At 46.0% G+C, this 22,100-nt stretch overlaps 1 protein-coding gene across 2 annotated transcripts in view; it reads left to right on the forward strand.

The window, feature by feature from the left end:
• The window catches only part of NNT (nicotinamide nucleotide transhydrogenase), a 405,237-nt gene that overhangs the window by 359,282 nt on the left and 23,855 nt on the right, over positions 1-22,100 (forward strand). For both annotated transcript variants that reach the window (XM_086960606.1, XM_086960607.1), the window contains exons 18-20: positions 2,763-2,922; positions 6,924-7,005; positions 21,027-21,145. In XM_086960606.1, the coding sequence (XP_086816732.1) occupies positions 2,763-2,922; positions 6,924-7,005; positions 21,027-21,145 (361 nt within the window). The remainder of the gene's footprint in view (positions 1-2,762; positions 2,923-6,923; positions 7,006-21,026; positions 21,146-22,100) is intronic.

The following is a 22,100-nucleotide window of genomic DNA, read 5'->3' on the forward strand; positions in this document are numbered from 1 at the left end:
ATGTTTACCCATTATGTTCCTGAAAGAAACCACAGCGATTAATCACGGTTTTAGCATGGAAAATAAATCATGCAAACTACAACTTCAATTATTATGCAAAGTCGATATCGTAACTCAAAAGTGACAACCATTATTGCACAAAAGCACTCCAGTAACTGTCATGAACACTGAGAATTGAAAAAAAGGTCATTACTTACATCCATATGGGGCGGGACAGCAACCCACGTGCTTGCTGGGAGGGATAATCCTCACCTCCGCTTCCTTAATCGAATTGAAACTTACCTTTTCATAGGCTAGGCAAATTTCTATTCTATGTCAGGACCGGAGGCAAGGATTATACTCCTTCAAAGCTTGTCTACGACCACTTGAGCCATATTCATCGGCGATTTAAAGTAAAACCTTTTAAAGGTAGAGTCCGATGACCAATCCTGTGCCCTCATAAGGTCTTCCAAACCCACCCCAAGGCTGAACACCTTTGAAGCCATTACCCCCTAGCGGAATGTGCGCCAAAAGCTCTTGTATTAATGCCCGCCTCTTGCTTGATCCACCGCACCCAGCGGGCTATAGTGGGAGAGGAAACTGCTCTGAAAGGCTTCTTGAGTGCTATCAGGAGTTGTCGCTCGCCCGGAGAGCGAACTTCCTTTATTGCTACCTCATAGGCTTTTAAGCATTGTACCACAAAGAGCTTTGGTGACTCCACAAAAGCAGGATAAGAAATTGTTGGACTTAGTGAGTCAACTCACCATGAAGGTAACCCCTTCGGGGGAGAAAACCCTTGCTGTAACATCCAAAGCTCGGACGTCTGATACTCTCCTACACGACACCAAACATAGCAACATCGCCAACTTGGCTGATAATTCCGTCCTAGAGAGGAAACTATTTGGTTGCCAGGACAACAATGAATTCAAAACCTGGTTCACGTCCCAGAGGACAGAATATCGGGGTTCTGGCGGTAGCGATAATCTAATGCCCCTAAATAGGTGGCAAACTAAAGGATGTTCCCCCAAAGGGGCTCCATCCACTGGGGCATGTCCCGCCGAAATAGCTGAACGGACAGTATTCACTGACCTGTACGCCAAACCTTTCTCAGCCAACTCTGCCAAATAATTCAGGATGTGTGTCAGATCGGCGACCACGGGATCAACCTCCCGTCGCATACACCAACATACCATTCGCATCCAGGCCGATTTGTATCGTTTGGACGTGCTGTCCGCCCAAGCTCTGGACAATAAGAGCTCAGCGTGGATCGAAAGGCACGGCAGTCACCAGCGTTGCCTGTAATCCGCCATGCTATAAGCTGGAGTGAGCCCTCCTCCACCAGCCGGTGAGAAGTCTCCTCCGGACTCAATAGGAGATGGGGAGTTGGGAGGAGTCGGATTGGAGAATTCCAAGAAAGTTCCAGAAAAACTGGAAACCTGACTTGCGACCTCCAAAACGGCGTTATCAGAACCACAGAGGCCCTCTGCCTGTGAACCTGGACCGCCACCTGGGTTATCATGGAGAAGGGAGGAAACGCATATCCGTTCTCCTGATTCCACTCCTGGCTGAACGCATCTGACCTACCGGTCTACAAACCATGAGATATACTATAACAAAGACTCCTAAACGTCTAGGCCAAACAGAAAAGACAGCATGCCTTAAGTAGAAAAGAATCCCATCAGCCCACATTCGTGGCTACTCTTCGTCATCTGGGATTGGTGGTTGGTTGCACCACTCGTGCGACCAACCAGAAATGGTCTCAAAACTAAGCTTTCGTACCCCAGTGATCGGTACAGCCACTCGCCAGTCTTGATAAGTGGTGCTGAAGGTTTGCAGGCAAAAAGTGACAATCATAAGGTGCAAATGTTAAAATTGGCTACTAGGATAATTCAAGAGACTTTAATAAACACTATCCTAGTGTCAAATCTAAAAACAGAGCGATAACAGTTTGAAAGGATAACTGTCATGTGCGGTGAAATAGCAGGTCTACATGTTTCAGCCACCAGGCTTTAGTCAGGACCAAATGCAAACCACGCTACTGCAAAAAATGTGAAAATGTAATGTTAACAAATCAAATGGTTGGTGCGATACAGCCTACCATATCCTCTAGCTCCCTTCAGGTAAGCAGACGGTACAGGAACTTTGGATTTATTCCTACAAAATAATATGTAAATATATTTAAATGTTAAATTACTATTACGGAGCAAGAGCCCAACCCTTTAATGACGCACAGCCGTGATGAACGTCGGGCATGACTCAGTTCGCGGTCAAGGTCCAATTCTAAAGTGCTCTCTTCCTGATCCTCCAGTCATTGAAAGAGGAAGCTCAAGAAGAGGAGAATAGTTGACTCCTCATTCAAGTTTCAAATGAAAGACCACTCTAGTATAACGAGAAGAGTAAGCGGCAGAGTGCCGTTGAGCTAATCACTTCTATTATGGAAACCTACTTTAAAAATGCGAATTGAGTGATTTACTGGAATTGTTATAGGCCTTGTGAGTCGATTTTGAATGTGAAACTTGTTGGACGATTTGTGCTAGGACAATAAATGTATTAAGAATGCATATTTCCCTTTTGCCTCTCACAATTCTTTCTGTGTATAAGACCTGCTAGAATGGTTTTGCCAAAGTCCAGTTGAGTGATGACAAGCATGTGGTCGGCTACTTTGAAGATGTTCAGGATTGAGGTGGGGGTTTTCTGAGGGTTGAGATGAGTTTGGAGATGCAAGTTGCCCAGTCTCCCAGCTTCTCCTGAACAGTGCATGTCTTTTGTGTTTTCCTTTATAGGCCATGAACCGTTCACTTACCAATGTGATCCTAGGAGGCTATGGAACTACATCAACTGCTGGAGGGAAACCAATGGAAATCACTGGCACTCACACTGAAATCAACCTGGACAATGCTGTTGAGATGATAAAGGAGGCCAATGATATTATCATTACTCCAGGTATTTAGTAGTTCTACCTAATCGTGTGCTTGAAATGCAGGTTATATTCACTGTTTGTTATTGAATGCGGAGTTGAGCTGGTGAAGAAATCTAAGCAAACAGAGTGGCAGCCTACTAAAAAGTCCATTGTGCTCCTCTGCTATGGAGTTGCCTCCCTATTGCCAGTACCCAACTGATGCACTTCAACAGCACATTCTACATTTGACCCTGTCCACCATAAGGTTGGTATGTACCTGCATGCACGAGGGTGCCTATCGTTGCCCTCTATTAGACCCCATGCTTATGTGCTGCAGCAATTATGTGCACCAAGCCTCCTTGGTGTCACTAAAGCTTTACCATCATACCTTATGTAGGCAACAATTCAAGCAACTCTTCAACTATGCACTCCAGAACAGCTATACAAATCCCAGAGCTTCACATCTTTGCCAGGGATATGAACAGCTATATAAATCATGCAGTTGGGCCACTAATACAGACCTTCAGGATTCACAAAAGTTATGAGTAACTCCTATAAGTACTAAGTGCGAAATCTTAATTTTTATGCCTTGGTTGTGTAATTTATTGCTGCCCCAAGATACATGCCATCATATATTATTTAGCAAGAAAAGTGTATTCTCTATTTATAAATTATGCAAATGTTCCTGCGCATTCAGAGCTCTGTCGTATTTGGCCAGGGTCCGAATTCCTAAATGTGAGGTTTTCACAAACTCTTTAGAGTGAAAACTGTGTTTTTGCATCGTTTGCTGGTGGAAGCATCATTGTGTGCTAATTTCAATCTAAAGTTGCACTGAATAGCTAAGTGTGTGGGGAAGACTTGGATTGTTAGGGCCATTTGAGAAAATAATTAAATTTGGACTTAGAACAGCAGTGCCTTGTTTTTCTTGGAAGGGGTGGATAATGTGGGTAACTTAATTGTTTCCGTTTTTTTTTTAATCCTTGGCCAACACTCGAAAGGTATTGGACCCAGTAGGTATTGAGTTCTGCTTTCACAAATCTGCTTCCCTTGATCAATCTCTGGCTGCTGAAGAAGTGATGGAGGAGTTAATTCTGTGTTGTTGGGCTTTACAGACTGCGGTTTTTTGCTTTTGGCCAAGTATACCACACACGACCCTTCTTTGGTTTGTGGGTTTAAATCTGAAGGGATATGGGTGAGAAACTGTAGCGTTTTAAAATGAAATCCATTTTCCATCATGCAACAATCATGTAAAAAAGACTGAAATTTAAATCTTTTTTAATTTGCTTTATTTTTTCCAATTTGCTGGACTTAGTTTTGTTTGCATCTTGTGATTGCCAATACTTTCTGGGAACAATTAATGTTTGGGAAGTGACCAGAGCTAACAATTACAGAGTACATTGTGAAAGCATAAAGTTGAAGCATGGTCTCTCCTCCACAAGGGATTTTGTTGCTTTACGTAGGAAAACAGAATAGGGTCAAAGAGGCAGGCGTTTCCTGGCAGGCGCAGGTGATTATGCATTTGTGTTTATGGGGGGATAGGAGGTCGTGGTGATGTTTAGTGGCTGAGCCTCACACACTTTAGTCCTCTGCATTCATAAACATGATGGCCCCTATGGGTCATGTCAGTGGCTATTGTGTGGAGCAATGCTGGCATCCGCGTCTCTGCACACCCCATTCATGGTCTACTTTTAGCATTCTGTTCTCTAGAGTAGAATGTGAATATTAACGAGCAGGTTATTAGAGATCAATTTATAGTGTTGTGAGCGGAGTAATTATCTTAAGAAATGCTGCTGTGCTCCCTTCGTAGCAGCGCGCCCTCCTTGAGCGCTTCCTCACTTCTGCTCCAGGCTAGCTGCTTTTGAACCCATGGGTTATCTTGAGTCCTTTCGAGCAGCATTTGTTCCAGCTTCTTAAAGCCTGTACCACTTGGCATGGCTGTCTGGGTTAGGATGGTTTGTTTACATCGCGTTTCTCTGCAGATCTTTACAGATCTTTGGGGACTCGTAGAGTTCATGTTGCTATTTAACATTCTGGACATTGGCCTTCAAGAGTGAGGAAGCTATAGACTAAGTGTTCTTGGCCCAGTCTCGGGCTTCTCTTTTTATGTTGGGACAATGGAAGGATTCTCCCCAGAACTTTAAACTGACTCTTAAATGAATCCGTTAGCCAGCCTAGTTGGTAGTAAAGCGGGAGCGATCAACCTCATGTACAAATCCATGGAACTATCTAGAGTGAGTTTCTCCGCTGATGATCTACTTTGAGTTAATCAGACTAAACCTTTTGAAAGTGCTGGTAACTTGGATCAGAGCTGCAAGTAAGACTGCCACCTGGTTATTTAAATCTTTTGTCTAGTAGTTTAGCTTTAAATCAACTGGTTCGGTCCAGAAAGACGTCATCGCTTAGATGGCTTCCTACGATACATTGAAAGCAGTCATCAGACAAAGCACCAAAAATCCCCTAGGCAGTCTCCGCCTCACTTTTCGTTCATCGGTGCTGCGCTGTTTGAAGTAATAACAAGAGAATCCTCCAATTATGACTGAAGAAGGAAGAAATTATATGCTGGAATGTGATCAACATTTGTATGTAGTGTATGGATTGAAAGGCTTTTTACTACCCTTATAATTTAGGGATTCAAGTGACTCTATGCCACACCACGGGAGTTGGGGGGTCCTTTATTTTATGCTGGGGCTGTGCTTTACTCTGCTTAAAAGAACATCATTCAGTCGTATTACTGTTGTAATGTACAACACGGTGGAAACCCTATGCTGCAAAGGAGAGGGTTGGGTGCACTCAATGTAGATCAGTGCTGCCTTCCTGCGACCGTGAACACACTTAAGGCCTCTTTAAAAGTTCCCCGATTATCATTGCAGGAATACTAGGGAGCAGCGTCTCTGGACTCATTTTGTTTCCCCACAACTAAATCCTGGGCTTTCTCCTAGAATTGGAAATAGTACAGGACCCTGGGAATACTGGGTCAAACTGCATCTTTTCACCTATTGGGGTGATAGGGCCAAATATAAAGCTACTGCTTTGCTATGGAGGAAGGGCTAAGCAGGTTTGAGGGGAGTGATGGGGGAGACTGGACAGTGGTCTGGTATTTTCAGACCTAGTAATTCCAGCCGACACCAGGCAAATTAGAATGGCCCTCAGCAGTATTTGTCCCCCACACCCCAGCCCTCCTTGGAATAGCATTACGGGCCACTATTAATGATGGTCTTTGTGGTGAAACCCTGCATGGAAATCGTGCATAACTCACCCAAACACACTGTGCGCTCACTGTGAGGTGTGTGGGCGCGATATGGACGTTCAGCAGCTTTGGCAGCAGTTGCTAGGAAGATGGTTCCTGGATAGTAGTGGCAGCTAGCTGAGGTGCCCGTTATGACCAGTAGAAGCTAACCTGCTTGTCTTCTCTCTCCCACTTGTTCCAGGGCTCCTCCTTAATCTGCGAATTGTCGGTTTAAAGAATGAAGAGGCAGTAGATTTCAAGAATAAGAAGTTGACTAGTACCAGATCAGTTTGCAGTGTTAGTCTCTGCACCTAATGCACATGATTCAGCAGCAGCCATTTTCCGGCTCTACATTGGAGAGTTGGGTGGAACGGTCAATGGGATATATTTGTAAGGCCTTCCTTGGAGGACCTAGGAGTAGAATTTACTCTACCAGAACATCCCTTTCCCCACTGTTGAAAAATCCCTCCATACCAGGGCAGGAATCCAGCAGTGCTTAGGCGCTAATGGCCTTGAGGTGCCCTTGCAATTGTATCCCAATGCTTTCTTCAAGATCCCCACTGAGCTCGGCCAGGGAGATGGGGGACCCTTGTCGGATTTTAATTAGTTTTCAAATGCTCCATGAGTGTCCACACGAGACGTTCTCCTCAAATTACTGATGTGAAGAATGGTAATGATTAAGGGTCTTCTTAACAAAAAGTGTATTCTCTTACGCTTGTGAGTTTCCGTGAATGCCATGGCTCCAGCTTCTACTTTACAGTCAAAAGATGCATTCATGCTTTTGTTTGCGTTCTTAAATTAGACATTTGTGTCTTTCAGGGTATGGTCTGTGTGCGGCTAAAGCTCAGTACCCCATTGCAGACTTGGTGAAGATGCTTGGAGAAAATGGCAAAAATGTGAGGTCAGTGATTCGTGCAATAACCGGCAGTTTAAGGAGATAAAGAAATGTCTGGAATTTTTCATAACCTTTTTCAGTCTAAGTAAATGCAATGTTTAGTAATCAGTGTTAATTTGCTGCAATCTTTTGCCTTTCATGTGCTTGCGTATGTGTACGGAACAGCCTCCTAGGTAATAAAGATTGTCTGTGGGTACAAAAGTATATCCTAGTAAATAAAAACCCTGAAATATTTGTAGAAGTGTATGTCTATATGATGCTCCCTCCAAAGTCTCTGGGGGCGTTGGAAATAAGCGTCCACAGAGCAAGAAATGGAGGTAAGGATCGATGGAGATACAAAGAGAGAGATAGATAGATAGTTAGATCTCAAAGGGCAGGTTCTTTTAGTGGAAGGGGTACAAGTAAGGCATGCCACGAGGTGGGACTGCCAGGCGTGCTAGTAGCAGCACAAAGCTGAGGGATTTGAATAAGCTGAATTAACGTTTCTAGTATTGCAATACGCAATACTGTGGGTGACAGTCGGCAGCCTTCAGCAGTTGACTTTGCCAGGGATATTCAAATTTTTTGGATAGGGAAGTTGTATGTTAGGAGCTTCATGCAATGTTAGTAATGCAGGAGAGGGGGCAGGTCTTGTGTTGTTTCAAGAAATAGCCAGGTTTCACTTCTCCCGCTCTGCTATCTAACCTTATAAAGAGAATGGGGTTAACCTATATGTTCTCTGTCTGCATGTTGGGCATACACAGCACAACTTGAGCGGCTGTTACAAAGTGCTAGAAAGTCATAAACCAGATTTCAGGAGCTCAGCAGGTGAAAATGAGACCCTGCCCCTCTTGTGTTGTGTTTTTATATAGAAACCACATATCCAACCTCCTGCCACAAGATGACCCTCAATGTTTTCACAATTTCCTGTGCATTCTGTTGAAACACCCTGGTCAAAGAAAACCTCTTTACCACCCCCAGTGCCACACCTAGGAGGGGGCAAAAAAGCCAATGCTGGAGGAGACACAGCAGGATGTCTACTCCCCACTGCCTGCCCCCCTCACCTCAGCTGAGCTCCACTGGCTTCTTACAGGACTTCCATAGAGCCCTCTGCAGGCTCCTCCCAGCTCGGGATGGAGAATCCTTCTCCAGGCCGCATGTCAACATTCTAAATGCCTTAACCCATCAAATATTTTAAAATGCAGACTTTGCAACCAATTAAGCAGAACAGATCTACTGCCATGTGTCTCCTTTTTGCCATTTTATTTGTGGCAGGGTTTAAAAACATAAATGTATTAGCTGAGCCCCTGATTTTGCGTCTGGATTCGTACATTTTATTGGCACAACCCAACGACAATCTCATTTGTTAAATCTCATAATGTGCTTAAATGTACTCATCATGTACCTGATAAACATGTATGAGGTCTTAATATTTGATGTCACTTCTTTGTCAGGTCCTATCCATTGACATCACTTCCTGATATGTCACGCGTCATAACGTCATGCGTTGTGATGGCACGTGTTATGAATTCACTTGCATAATGCCTAACCTGGTTAGTCCCCCCACTTCTTTTTTTAGGATTTGTGCCCTCTGATGTCCTTGCTCCTCTGACACCTCACTCACTGCCTGTTCCTTGGACTCTGTGGTGTTCCTCTTCCTGTTGTACTTGCACCCCCCTCTGACACGTGTGCCACCCCCCCCCCACACTTGCGCTGCCCCCCCCCCCCCCCGACTCTTGCGCTGCCCCACCCCTGCTGACACTCGTGCTGCCCCCCCACCCCCCGACCCCCGTGACACTCGTGCTGTCAAACCCCCCCCCCCCCCCCCCGCGGACACTCGCGCTGCCCCCCGCTTTGACACTCGCGCTGACCCCCCCCCCCCCCCCCCCCCCGCTGAGGAGTTAAAGCGTGCCCAGCACCAGTGCGGCCTTTCCGCTTTGGGGCGAAGTAAGCTGTAGGCTTTGACTAATGTTCTCTTCATAATCTCGCTGGTTTTACGGTTACTGCAGCTTCAAGCATCATTTCAATATCCAAAATGATTTGCATTGCCAACGCCTGCTTATATCGTGTTTCATACGACCCTCCGTCCGTTTTGTTAATAAAGTGCCATTTTCTGAAGGCTTGTGCATGGCTAGTGTTTTTGTATTGAAGGTTAGCGGCGCTTTCATCTGGAGTCGGCCATGTGCTCTTGTTTTAACATTGGAGACAACCATAGAAGTCTTTCTTGGCGCAAGTGACAGCGCTGTTAAATGCGCCTTTGAAAATAGTTCAGACCAGAACATCGGAGAAAAAGAAAACAAAACACTAGCTATGACTATCCGCACCCGGTGTCGTATTTCCAAAGACAAAACCTGAATGAAGCTTAATGAATTCAATTGCAGCATTCATACAAATCTATTTCGGCTCGACATGCCTGCGGTGTTTACCTCGTTTTCAAGTGATGTAAATGTGTATTTACAGTCTGTGGTGATTCGAGCCTTTCATCACTTCGAGGCGCTCCCACGGTGCTCATTGAGTGCAGCTGCCTGCCCTCTCATTGAGAAGGCCTGCAGTGTTTCAGCACATCCGCCGCCGAGGAATGCCGTGTGTGGACACACGATTGTCATCGATTAGTTATGCCTGGGTGTGCCAAGGAAAACTGCATCTGTCCTGCGGTCCTCCGTGCTTCGGGCGCGGGACGGACTCCGACAAACTGCGCTTTTTGGTTTATTTTCCTTCCCTCTTTGGCACGGCATGCGATCCAGCATTGCGGCAGTACCTTCAACTTTACTTCACTTTATTCAAAAATAAAAGCGTGTTTCTTGGTCATTCGATTTTGTTCTACCTGACTGACTGTTAAGCGCTTTTGTGCTTGCCACATCTGCACTTGACGTCTGTCATGTTTGCAAAAGGTTAGCCGGTGCTACTCGGACTGTCGCTTCCCTTTCAGTCAGAGGGACCTGTTCTCACCGCCATTGGCACAGCCAAGTTGTCCTTGTATTCCGAGATAATGCGGGGGTTTAGTGCCGTTGCTGTTACTTTTGTCTCTTACATTCTTAGTGGTGTTTTTCCTTCCGTCAATAGAATGTGATATTACCGGGAAACAAACCTGGTGTTACCGTGAATTGAGTCCTGGTGGGTTTCCGAAGCCCCTCGTGCAGTTTCTTACTACATCCGTATTCGCGTCTCACACCCCACCAGCACAACAGATGGATCTCACCCGGCAGAACCGTGAGAATCCACCCGCACCCTTGTTATCGGAGAGCTGTGCTCGCGTCCCCCGTTTGGCTGTAGCTCCTAACAGAAACTGAGGACACTGGTGGCATTTGTACCAGTTGTGGTTCCCGGGGCGGCAAGTGACATTTGAAAGTGGTGGGGCGTAAACTAATTTGCATATTGCACCGCAGCGAGCGAGCGCAGCAGGCGAGCCGGAACCACCTTGCATCCATCCATCCATACATCATTCATGCATCCACCCATCCATCATCCATCCTGCATCCATTCATGCATCCACCCACCCATCCATCCTGCATCCATCCTGCATCCATCATTGATTCATGCATCCACCCACCCATCCATCCTGCATCCATCCTGCATCCATCCATCCATCATTCATTCATTCATCCATCCATCCACCCATCCATCCACCAATTCTGCATCCATCCTGCATCCGTCGATTCTGGAGCTATATAAGAAATATAATAATAATTCATGCATCCACTCATCCATCCATCCTGCATCCATCCTGCATTCATGCACCCATCCACCCATCCATCCTGCATCCATCATTCATTCATGCATCCACCCATCCACCCATTCATCCATCCTGCATCCATCATTCATAAAGGGGTGGGGATCGTGGGGAATAAACATTGCATGTAACACTGACAAACACAAATGTTGCAGAAGGGCAGCAAAACTAGTGTAAATGAGGGCAGCAAAACGAGTCTAATTGACGGCAGAAGGGCAGCAAAACGAGTTGCAGAAGGGCAGCAAAACGAGTTGCAGAAGGGCAGCAAAACGAGTTGCAGAAGGGCAGCAAAACGAGTCTAAATAAGGGCAGCAAAACGAATCATTAGCAGTTAGAAGGCCGACAAAGCTACACTCATTTGTAGCAGCGCGCCAAAAACCGCCATTCCAAGCGCGTGCATAACGACGTTACTTCCTATAGTGTTTCTTTAATGAGTTAATCAGGTATTTACTTTTCTATCACCACATTTCATAAGCAAACCTGTGCTGCCTAACTGGCGATTGCTACTGCGGCATAATGTAATAAATAAAAATCACTCGGCATCTATATTTCTCAAGGTCGGATTTCACTTTCCGTGTACACTACACTACTACAGTGAACCCGTTTAGTAAACAATGTTCCTTCATAGCACTCAATCAATCAATCAGTGACACTTATAAAGCGCGCTACATACCCGTGGGGTCTCAAGGCGCTGGGGGGGGGGGGGAGCCGCTACCGCTCGAACAGCCAGGTCTTCAGCTTCTTCCTGAAGGAGAGGTGGTCTTGGGTCAGGCGCAGGTCGGTCGGGAGGGAGTTCCAGGTCTTGGCGGCCAGGTGGGAGAAGGACCTTCCTCCTGTAGTCGCTCTTCGGATGCGGGGGACGGCGGCGAGGGCGTAGTTGGCTGATCGGAGGTGGCGTTTGGGAGCGTAGAAGTTGACTCGGCTGTTGAGGTAGCTCGGGCCTTGGTCGTGTAGGGCTTTGTGTGCGTGGGTGAGGAGGCGGAAGGTGATTCTTTTGTTGACGGGGAGCCAGTGAAGGTCTCGCAGATGTCCGGAGATGTGGCTGGTTCGTGGGATGTCGAGGATGAGTCTGGCTGAGGCGTTCTGGATCCGCTGGAGTCTCTTCTGGAGCTTGGCGGTGGTCCCGGCGTAGAGGGCGTTGCCGTAGTCCAGTCGGCTGGTGACGAGGGCCTGGGTGACGGTCTTCCTGGTCTCGGTGGGGATCCACCAGAAGATCTTCCGTAGCATGCGTAGGATGTTGAAGCATGCCGAGGAGACGTTGTTGACTTGCCTGGTCATGGAGAGGGAGGAGTCCAGGATGAAGCCCAGGTTGCGTGCATGGTCTGTCGGTTTGGGTGCGGTGCCCAGGGCGGGAGGCCACCAGGAGTCGTCCCAGGCGGAGGGAGAGGAGCCCAGGATGAGGACCTCCGTCTTGTCCGAGTTCAGTTTCAGGCGGCTGGTCGTCATCCACTCGGCTACCTCTTTCATCCCTTCGTGCAGGTTGGCTCTGGCGGCGGCGGGGTCGTTGGTCAGGGAGAGGATCAGCTGGGTGTCGTCGGCGTAGGAGATTATGCTGAGGTTGTGTTTGCGTACGATGGCCGCGAGGGGGCTCATGTAGACGTTGAAGAGGGTGGGGCTCAGAGATGATCCTTGGGGGACGCCGCAGATGACTTCGGTGGCCTCTGACTTGTACGGTGGTAGGCGGACTCTCTGTGTTCTCCCGTCGAGGAAGGAGGTGATCCACTCCAGCGCCTTGTCCTGGATTCCGACGTTGCTGAGGCGCCGTACTAGGGTGCGGTGGCAGACCGTGTCGAATGCCGCGGAGAGGTCTAGGAGGATGAGGGCCGCTGTTTCTCCATTGTCCATCAGGGCTCGGATGTCGTCGGTGGCGGCGATGAGGGCGGTCTCGGTGCTGTGGTTGGCTCGGAAGCCGGACTGTGAGGGGTCGAGGGATCCGTTCGTCTCGAGGAAGGCGGCCATCTGCTTGTTGACGGTCTTCTCGATGACTTTGGCTGGAAACGGGAGGAGCGAGATGGGGCGGTAATTCTTGAGGTCGGTGGGGTCCGCTGTTGGTTTCTTGAGTAGGGCGCTGAGTACGGCGTGTTTCCAGCTCTCGGGGAAGATGGTGGTGTCGAGGGATGTGTTGATGTCTCGCAGGTGGGGTGCGATGACAGCGTCGGCTTTGTTGAAGACGTGGTGAGGGCAGGGGTCGGTCGGTGATCCGGAGTGGATGGAGTTCATCGTGCGGATGGTGTCTTCGGTGCACTCAGATCATACCTGAGCTGGTGTGAACGCCGGGTCTCCCTGGCCGAGCGGTTCCTTCGGGACTTGACTGCCGCCCTCTCAAGTATTCCTTCCTGGGTCCGGTCAGGTCAGGTCTGAGGTCAAGTCTTCCATCAAACGAACCCCATAAACAAACAGAGGCCGCAGTACGAGGGAGGGAGAGAGCTCTGGCCCCCCAGACAGGGGGTTATGTACCCGGGCTAGGTATTGACCAGCCAATCCTGGCGCTGTATGGTGCCCCCCCAGCCAGGATTGGCTGCGGGGGCACAATAACTGCTCGCCCAGTCGCCCTGTACAACCCCGGGGGCTGCTGCCCGCCCCCATGTCCTCTCTCTAAAGGGAAAATCAGGGGGGAAACAATCTGCGCATGCGCGGGCATGTTTGTGCGCAAAAGTCGACATGCGCAGCTTTAGCAGGGCCATCAGGCCCCCACACCTCCTGCGCACTCCGGGAAAGCCGGGTGTCTCCCGGATTCCCGGCCGGCAGGTAGCGCGATTTAAAAAAAAATTGTATGTGGTTTAGTGGCGACGCGGTGGGTCCATGGGGCTTAGTGGGGCTACGCCCCAATGGACGCACCGCGCCTGTGTTTTTCCCATCCCGACGCTGTGTTACAAACACGCCATACAGCTGACGCAGTGAGTCCGTTGTGTTCGTAGCCTCTGCGAAGAGGCCATTGAATGCTATGGGAATGTAAAACAATACCACAATATCGAGTCTCAACATATCACCTTGCACAATAAAATATCCAGACTATTGCCTAGCGCTAAGTACTTAAGGTAAGTGTAGATTAACTATTCCTAACTCCACATCTGTGTATCTTTAAAAAAGTTGCCAACGTATGTTATACTTACCTTAATGATCTTGTTGTACATAATATTTTGGATATATTTTACCAGTGTAATATTTAAAATTCGGGAATATTAGAACAGCAAACCAGTCACCCGTTAACTGTGCTCAAACGTATCGGGAACTAAATTTAGCTAGGGTGTTTTGCACCTAACTGGAATGGTTTTATATCCATTCCACTCTATCCTTTCCTTATTAAGATAAACAAAATCATGAATAATTTTCAATACACTAAATGTAAGGTGTAAACTTGTTCTCCTACCAACAAAGCCACCTGCTGTCATTACACCTTCCTCTATGTTCCCACCTACTAAGCCTCCCAGAATGCCTGTGTACATTCTATGTTGTACTTGAATGTTCCACTATTGTCAGTTGATGGTCTGGTCAGCTGGTGAGGTGTGTTGCTCTGCTGTATCTCAATAAACCCATCTTTAACTACCAAGAAGTATCCTGTTGCCTACTTGAACATCTCCACTACTACTTCACAACATTTTGGCTGCTGAGCCGAAAGGCGTGGAAGCGGTGTACTTATGAATGTTAAAGGCGGTTGATTCATGGCGTTTCACTTGAGTAGGCAGAGGCTGAGAATTCTTGCGGCAGGTTTCTGCAAGTTGCTGGTTTCTTTTGCTTACTTTAGCAGCTGATGAACATTTAAAGCTGATATGATTTGATCTTTTTCATCTTCTGGGTTAAGTTTCCTTATTGCGGCTGCCTTCTTGTTTTTCTTCTTAGTTTGGTATATATATTTTTTTAACTTGCAGCTCATTTCTTCTGGCTTTCTTGAGTTTCAAAGGTTTTTTTGTTGCTTTTCCTCTTGTTTCTTGCTGCAGTTAGGTGGGTTCTTGGTGCGAGGTGCTGCTCGTGCTGTGCTGTACTTGGTCTGCCTCTCTGGTCTGGTCAGCCAAGATAGTCTCCAAAATGTTGTGAAGTACTAGAGGAGATGTTCAAGTAGGCAGCAGGATTCTTCTTGATAGTTATAAGATAGGTTTATTGAGATACAGCAGAGCAACCCACCTCGCCATCTGACCAGACCATCAACTGACGAGTGGAACATTCAAGTACAACATAGAATGTACAGAGGCATTCTGGGAGGCTTAGTAGGTGGGAACATTTAGGAAGCAGGTGGCCATGTTGGGAGGAGAACAAGTTTACAACACATCTTCCTCCTTTATCTAGAAAGGACTAATGACCGCAGATGGCCATGTTGGGAGAAGCACATGATTACTACACATGCTCCTCCTTTATCTGGAAATTTATTACATAAGGCTTGTCGGAGCCAGTAATTACAGGTGCTACTTTTACTTAAAATGAAGTCCCTAGGATTTGAACCCAAGAATTTCATATTCTGTAGCAGGAGGACATTTATCTACTGACTTCCGCAGGTTTTTCTGCCCCTTCCTGTCTTTCCAGTAAATAGTTCGAGCGGTCATCTTCCAGAAGCACCTGTGCAGAATGGTGAGATATAATCACCCTTCTTCCCTCCATGTTAATTCGTAGATGCCACTACTATGTCCTCCCCTAAATTCTTTCTTTTCCTATTCTAGGCTTGCTGGGCCCATACCGGCTCCCCCACTGCAGTGGTGATACAAATCATTGACAGCACGTATTCTCGTTTCTTCTGTTCACAGCAACTAAACTCAGATGTGCTGTAGGGTGTTTCCATCCAGTGACATTCTAAGGATTTCCAGGGCCCCATTCAAGATATGTTTTGGGGCTCCCTGTTTGGGGAAAAAATGAATATATTACCCTACTTGGCTCATTCAAGCTCTTGTGCTGCCAGCCAATATTGAATTATATGATCGATCTTCAAAAACAGGTGCAAGCAACAACAGCAGAAAGCGCAAGCTGTCTGGTGTCTGTCAGCCAAATAGTCCAAAAAAGATTGAACAAGCAGCGCTAAAAGCAATTTTCTTTGAATTTGTGTTTAGATTTTTTCTTTTCTTACTTGTAACATTTTATGTGGAATTTATTGTCCAGCATGCTTGTCACTCCCATTGTAAGAAAAACATGCTAAGGGTGACTTTTGAGGCTGAGGACTAATGCATAATATTAAAACTAGACATTTGCACATAACACTTGGAATTGTAGCAAAGTTCCTGAATATTTGTAATTGTAAATCTAACCCCCTTTCACTACTGCCATTCTTTCTACAACAGTCAAAAATCAAATCCTGCTCTTAAAATTTTCACCATTCCATTGGGTACATTTTATCCTCATTTCTCTTAATTTGCCTTGACCCTCTTCTCTGGCTAGACGGTTACCATGCTGCGTAAAAGAAATGGGATAGGGCTGGATACTGGTGTTGGAGAGAGAAACCTAGCTACCAGTATTGGGAGCGACGTGAAGTAGCCGGGATAGGCATGATTTAGAGAGATAAGTGAGTTTTGGAAGAGAAGTAAAGTAAATAGAGAACGCGGAGGTAGCCAGAAGGAAAGATAAACTATTCTAGAAAGAGTAGGTAGAGAAAATTGTAAGGTATTTGAATGTGGTAGAGGTAAATAGAGGTAGGGAACAGTAAGTGTGAGGAGGGTTCGAGGAGTTCAGTGTTCCAAGGGTACTGGGGTGTGGTAGATGGAGAGATAATGCAGAAAAACTAGTGAATTAGAGTGTTGAAGGTAAGGAGAGATAGATGGAGAGACTTGAGCGAAAACAAAGATGGAAGGTGGAGTAAAACGAAAAGAGATAGAAAAACGGGTCGAGGAAAGAGTAGTGGGTAAGAGGAAAAGGCAGAGATGGGTGAAGGGTAGAAAGAGAAATCAGGTGCACATGAAATCGTGAAAGATGAGGTTTATACAGAGGTCGAAAGTTGAGAGGAGCTGATAGTGAGGTAGCGAGATTTATAAAGAGTTACAGAGAGGCCTAGTTGATGCGAAGGGAGTGAGTTGAGAGACCCGAGAGAGACACGTGTGTTTGTGTGTGTGTGTGAGAGAGAGAGAGAGAGAGAGAGAGAGAGAGGGTTTGATTATGGAGTAAAGGGTATGGAGGTAGAGAAACGAAGGTAGCCAGAATGGAGTAAGCTATTTAGAGGGGTGAAGGAAAGGGACCAGATCGAAGAAGTGAAATGGAGGTGAAATAGTGAACTAATGGTGTAAATTGAGAGGTTAGTTATTGAGAAAGGGAGGTGAAATTATAAGGTATATGTGAGATGGAGAGAGAAATTAGAAAGGGGTAAGGGAGATTGAGGTAGAGTAAAGTCTGAGACAGACGTAAAAAGAAAGATGGAGTCGATCTGTGGAGAGAAATCGCTGAGGTAAAGATAGAAATGACGTGTGAGAAGTGAACTAGACGTAGGACAGATACAGATGTCAAATGGGAAAGAAGAGTGAGGTACAGAGCCAGGGTGAGGTAGACCGTTGTGGTAGAAAGAGGTTTGAGAGTGATATCTATAGATCTAGAGTCACATAGGGGCATATGAGAGAGGTAGAAAGAGATGAAGTCAAATGAGGTATAGTGCATATCTACCGAGAGGGGTGAGGTACAGAGCTGTACGGATGAAGGTACGTAGAGAAGTATAGGTGGGGAGCGAGGTTAATACAGGGTTAATTTAAAGAGATCAGGTGAAGTAAGGAGAGAGATATTACACAGCAAGATTATTTTTCAATGTAATTTCTACCGACTACATGCCAGTGTGAGGATTAAGGCTGGACTTGCCCGACGTGCGCACTAACAGGCAGAGTCATTATTTTTTATGCAATGCTGTGCCGTGCTGCAAACAAAGATGCTCTACTGGCACAAGGGTGGGGGATAGAAGCGCAGAGCTAGGTTTATTTATTATGGCCTTGTGCTGCTCACTACCCCTTTAGTGCACAAACAAGCAGGGTTGCGCCACAAACAGCATTTGCACTATGATGCAGAGGTGTACAAGTATTGTCTAGGCATAGGATCTGAACTGGGAGCACACCCTTCCAGTAAAAACTCGTATGCCTAGACACATTCCTATGTAATCAAAAAGGACTAGCCTATTGTGAACATTTACAGGACTCAGAACTATATGATTAGGGGTGAACCATTACATTTTTTCATGAAGCCCTCACCCACCAACCTTCACATAGTTAATATTACACACTCACTCAGGTTTTAAATTGCACTTTCACTTTGTTACGGTCCTGAGGAAAGCCAGCTTAATTTAAAGGCTCTGGCTGAAACAGGTAGACCACTCTTGGATTTAGGAGGTCTTAACTTGTACTCCCATTACATCCACCAGCCTTGTTTTAAACGCTAACAGAGGCCCGGTTATTAAAATATAATTTACCCTCGGGTACTCAGACAACTGTATAGCATTTTAATCTTCACTTTTCATGTCACCACACTGCACACTCAGTTATATACCTGCTCTGCTGTAATCGGGCGTCTAAGCACACCCGGAACACATTCGGTGTCACTGGGTGGGCCCGATGATGAAGCATGCCACCAACAAGGTTGATGGGTGAGGGCTTCATGAAAAAACCTAATGGTTCACCCCTAATCATACAGTTCTGAGTCCTGTAAATGTTCACAATAGGCTAGTCCTTTTTGATTACATATAAATCCCTGGGGATACGGACTAGCTACCTAGTCCTCTCTTTCTTCCTTGATACACGGCGTAGACATATTCTTAAGCATTCCATATATTGTAAATGTGCAGTGTACATTGCAGCACAAATGTATAGTGTGTATTGCCCTTTCACACGAAGCTCCATGTGGTTAGCTTAGTATCTGGCTTTGCTTTAAAATAATATGGGCACTCGCTCTAATCTGCCCAAAGTACAGATATGTAAACCCCCCTTGATGCAAAGCGGTCCAACGCAGCACAAAGAGCTTTTTGCACTGAGAGTCACATTTCCAGCACAAAAAACCTTTTGCTCTCGAGAGTAAACACTATTGCAAAAGTTGGTTCTGCTTTGCGTCGCTTTGCACAATCTCAAATCCTTCCCCTAACCTTCTGTTATGCATACTCGGCTGTTAGATTAAAAAAAGCTCATTTTTATGATCAATGTTAATATGTGCTGGATTTCAACATGCCATATTCTCTTTACGACGCAGCCCTTTGGAAGGCGTGGGCCCTGGGCAATTACCTACTTTGCCCATGCCTTAAACACTCTCTGGTTCTATCAAACGGGAATTGTTCCACAATGTTATCTTTTAGTAGAATCTAACCCCAAACATGTTCACTCCCTGATCATATTTTCAGCATTTAACCCCACTTATGGCTCCCTCTTTGGCCCACTTTCATTATGCCACTCTCTCCCTCCCGATTTTATAAATTAGTTGTGGTTCCTGTGTGAATCAGTATCTTACAGAGTGCCTACACCTTATCTTCTTTCTGGCCCTGTTTCTCTAATTCTCTTTGGTAACTTTACATTGCAGGCAAGGATCTTTAGTCTGTTCTTTCTCCTTCAGTATTACCCTTGATACAGAGGTTTTCCCTCCCCAACACATCATCGCTGTCCAGAGATTGCATAAAACGACACTGGGGTTCAATCCCTCAAAAGCGGGTCCCCGCATGATCCAGCACCAGTCAGACACCTAAAACAAGTCGCTCCTACCATTCTTGCACCAATGGTGAACCTGATAAACTCCTCTATAGAAAGCCGAACGGTTCCGCCGAGCTGGAAGAAGGCGGTAGTGAAAGCCTTAATCAAAAAACCCAACCTCGACCCCAGCAATCTGGCCAACTTCAGGCCAATTTCCCTCCTCCCTTGCGTTAGCAAGATGTCTGAAAAGTCCTGTTGTGGCTAAAATCCTATCTCCACAACCGCTTTTTCCAGGTGGCGGAGGGCGACTTCATTTCCAGGGAGACCCCTATACGTTGCGGAGTGCCTCAGGGCTCGTTATTGAGCCCGACGCTCTTTAACGTATATATGTCGCCCCTCGAAAAGATTGTCATCCCGTACGATATCAAACTCCTGACCTACGCGGATGACCACCAGCTGGTTGTCTCCCTCAGCCGGCAAGACAATCCCACCATCGATCTGTACTCCTGCCTGGGGGACATAGTCAGCTGGATGAATTCATCCCACCTAAAACTCAACGGCGACAAAACGGAGATAATGGTGATGGGCAACCAGTCCCATTTCCGCCCGAAGTCTCTGTGGCACCCATGCATGGGCCCTCCCTCAACCCCCAAAGCCGAAATCAAAAGCTTGGGGATTTGGCTCGATCACAACCTCACCCTAAACACCCAGGCAAGAAAAACGGCTGGAACCTGCCTTGGTCTACTACGCACTACCTGCAAGATCCTCCCCCTGCTCCCTTTCCAGTCAAGAAAGCTTCTCTTACAGGGTCTTATCCTGTCCAGACTGGACTACGGAAATGCCCTATATCTCGGCGCACCAAAGAAAGTTACAGCCAGGCTACAGGTTGTGCAAAACGCTGCTGCTCGGATTCTTACTGACACCAAGAACCGCTGTTCAGCTAAACCACCGATTAGAGCATTACATTGGTTGCCCGTGGTGCAAAGGGTGCAGTTCAAGGCCCTGTGCCTAACCCACAAAATCCTTCATGGAAAAGCCCCGCCAATCCTTAAGGATCTTGTTGTCCCGCATACCACGTCTAGAACTCTCCGATCCTCTAATGGCCATCTAACCCAAATACCCAGGATCAAGAAAGCTCGCACCAGAGGCAGGCGTTTTTCCTATCACGCGTCCAAGTTGTGGAACGCCCTCCCGCTCGACCTCCGTGCCCAACACAACCTGCTGCATTTCCGAAACTTTCTAAAGACCTGTCTGTTCCCGTAACCATCTTCTCCGCACTCACCTGATCCATTTGGTTCATCTGTTAGCGCTGGGACGCTTTAGAAATCCAATTACAATTACAATAAGACTTCTCCATCCAGAGTTGTACCAGAGTTGTCTCCATAACCCTCCTCCTTCTACAGGGATATTTTACATCATGGGCAAGATTCCAACCCCTACAATTACCACTACACAGATTCCCACACACACACACAACTTAACCCACACACCCTTCTCATGTTTCTTCTCCTTACCTGTTTATCAGGATACAGTATCCTGGGCCGAGGGCTCCCCTGCCTCCCCCACCCATCATTGATTGTATTTTATAAGTTGCACTATTATGAACCCAAGACTAACTCCTAAAGTGGATATTTTGGCTGTGTTTCTAATTTGTTACTTTTTGTCAGGTGCTTTTTTTAAAGAAAGTAGCTCAATTTAGCATGTTTAAAACTGTAAATCAAAAGCCTGTATGTCTTAATAGCGTGACTTGTTTTTAGGTTTGGAATTCATCCCGTCGCGGGTCGCATGCCTGGCCAACTGAATGTTCTCTTGGCGGAGGCTGGTGTGCCCTACGACATCGTGCTAGAAATGGATGAGATTAACGAAGATTTCCCAGGTGAGCGAATGAAAATACATTTATTTTTGTCATAAGCTAGAAATTCTTTTAATTTACTTTGGAGAGTTGGTGCTTCTTTCTCAACTGTTATTCAGAATCCATTATACACCGTTTTTTAGGGATGGAAACTAGAGTGCATGATTTGTTAAAATGTAGAAGAAGAATATGAGAAAAAAATCTTAACTGATTTCTCGCCAAGCCCTTTTTTAATAATTTTGTGCATATTCGCATTTGAATCTTCATAAAGTCAATCCTCTTAATGTGTTTTCTCTAGTAGAAAGCACCATTGAATGACTTACCATTCAGACAAGCGTGCATAGAGACATACAAGCCTGAATTGGTTGTATTTATTGGGTTTTTTACTGAGAATTTTGACGAAAGTAGCCTAGATGCTTACCCACTATTCGAGAGACCAGGTCTCCAAATCCTGTATCTGCACTTAACATAAAAATTGGGACTCTTTACAAATTCAGTAAACTTGTTTTGTGTGTGTGTGTAGCACCCACACACATGTGCGATTGATTTGCCTCTGGGATGTGCTAGGGGATAACCTTTTAGCACCAGTCACTCAAGAATATCATTCATTATGAAAAGTGTAACTTAAGGTCTATATAGGGCACTCTGTATTGAAGGCAGTAGAAAAAGTGACTCTAAAGCTCTTTGATCTGAGGTAGCTAAAGACATTGGCTTTAATCCATCTGTGAATCATTTGGTAAGTATGGATGTGTATATGTATATAGATATTTATATGTAGATATATAGATGTTTGATGTTCGCATGTTTCAGATTTATATGGATCGGCTAAAAATACTCCTATGGTTCTAAGTAACATCAGCAAAAGTTGACCTGATTAATTCTCTTATGCACTGGTGTGTTTGTAAACAGAATCAATCTGAGGAAATCTAGTACCAAGGTTCCAAGTGGACTGCATTCACATATATTGAAAGCAAGTTTA

This window comes from Lissotriton vulgaris, chromosome 3_1 (assembly GCF_964263255.1).
Source record: "Lissotriton vulgaris chromosome 3_1, aLisVul1.2, whole genome shotgun sequence".
NCBI lineage: Eukaryota > Metazoa > Chordata > Amphibia > Caudata > Salamandridae > Lissotriton > Lissotriton vulgaris.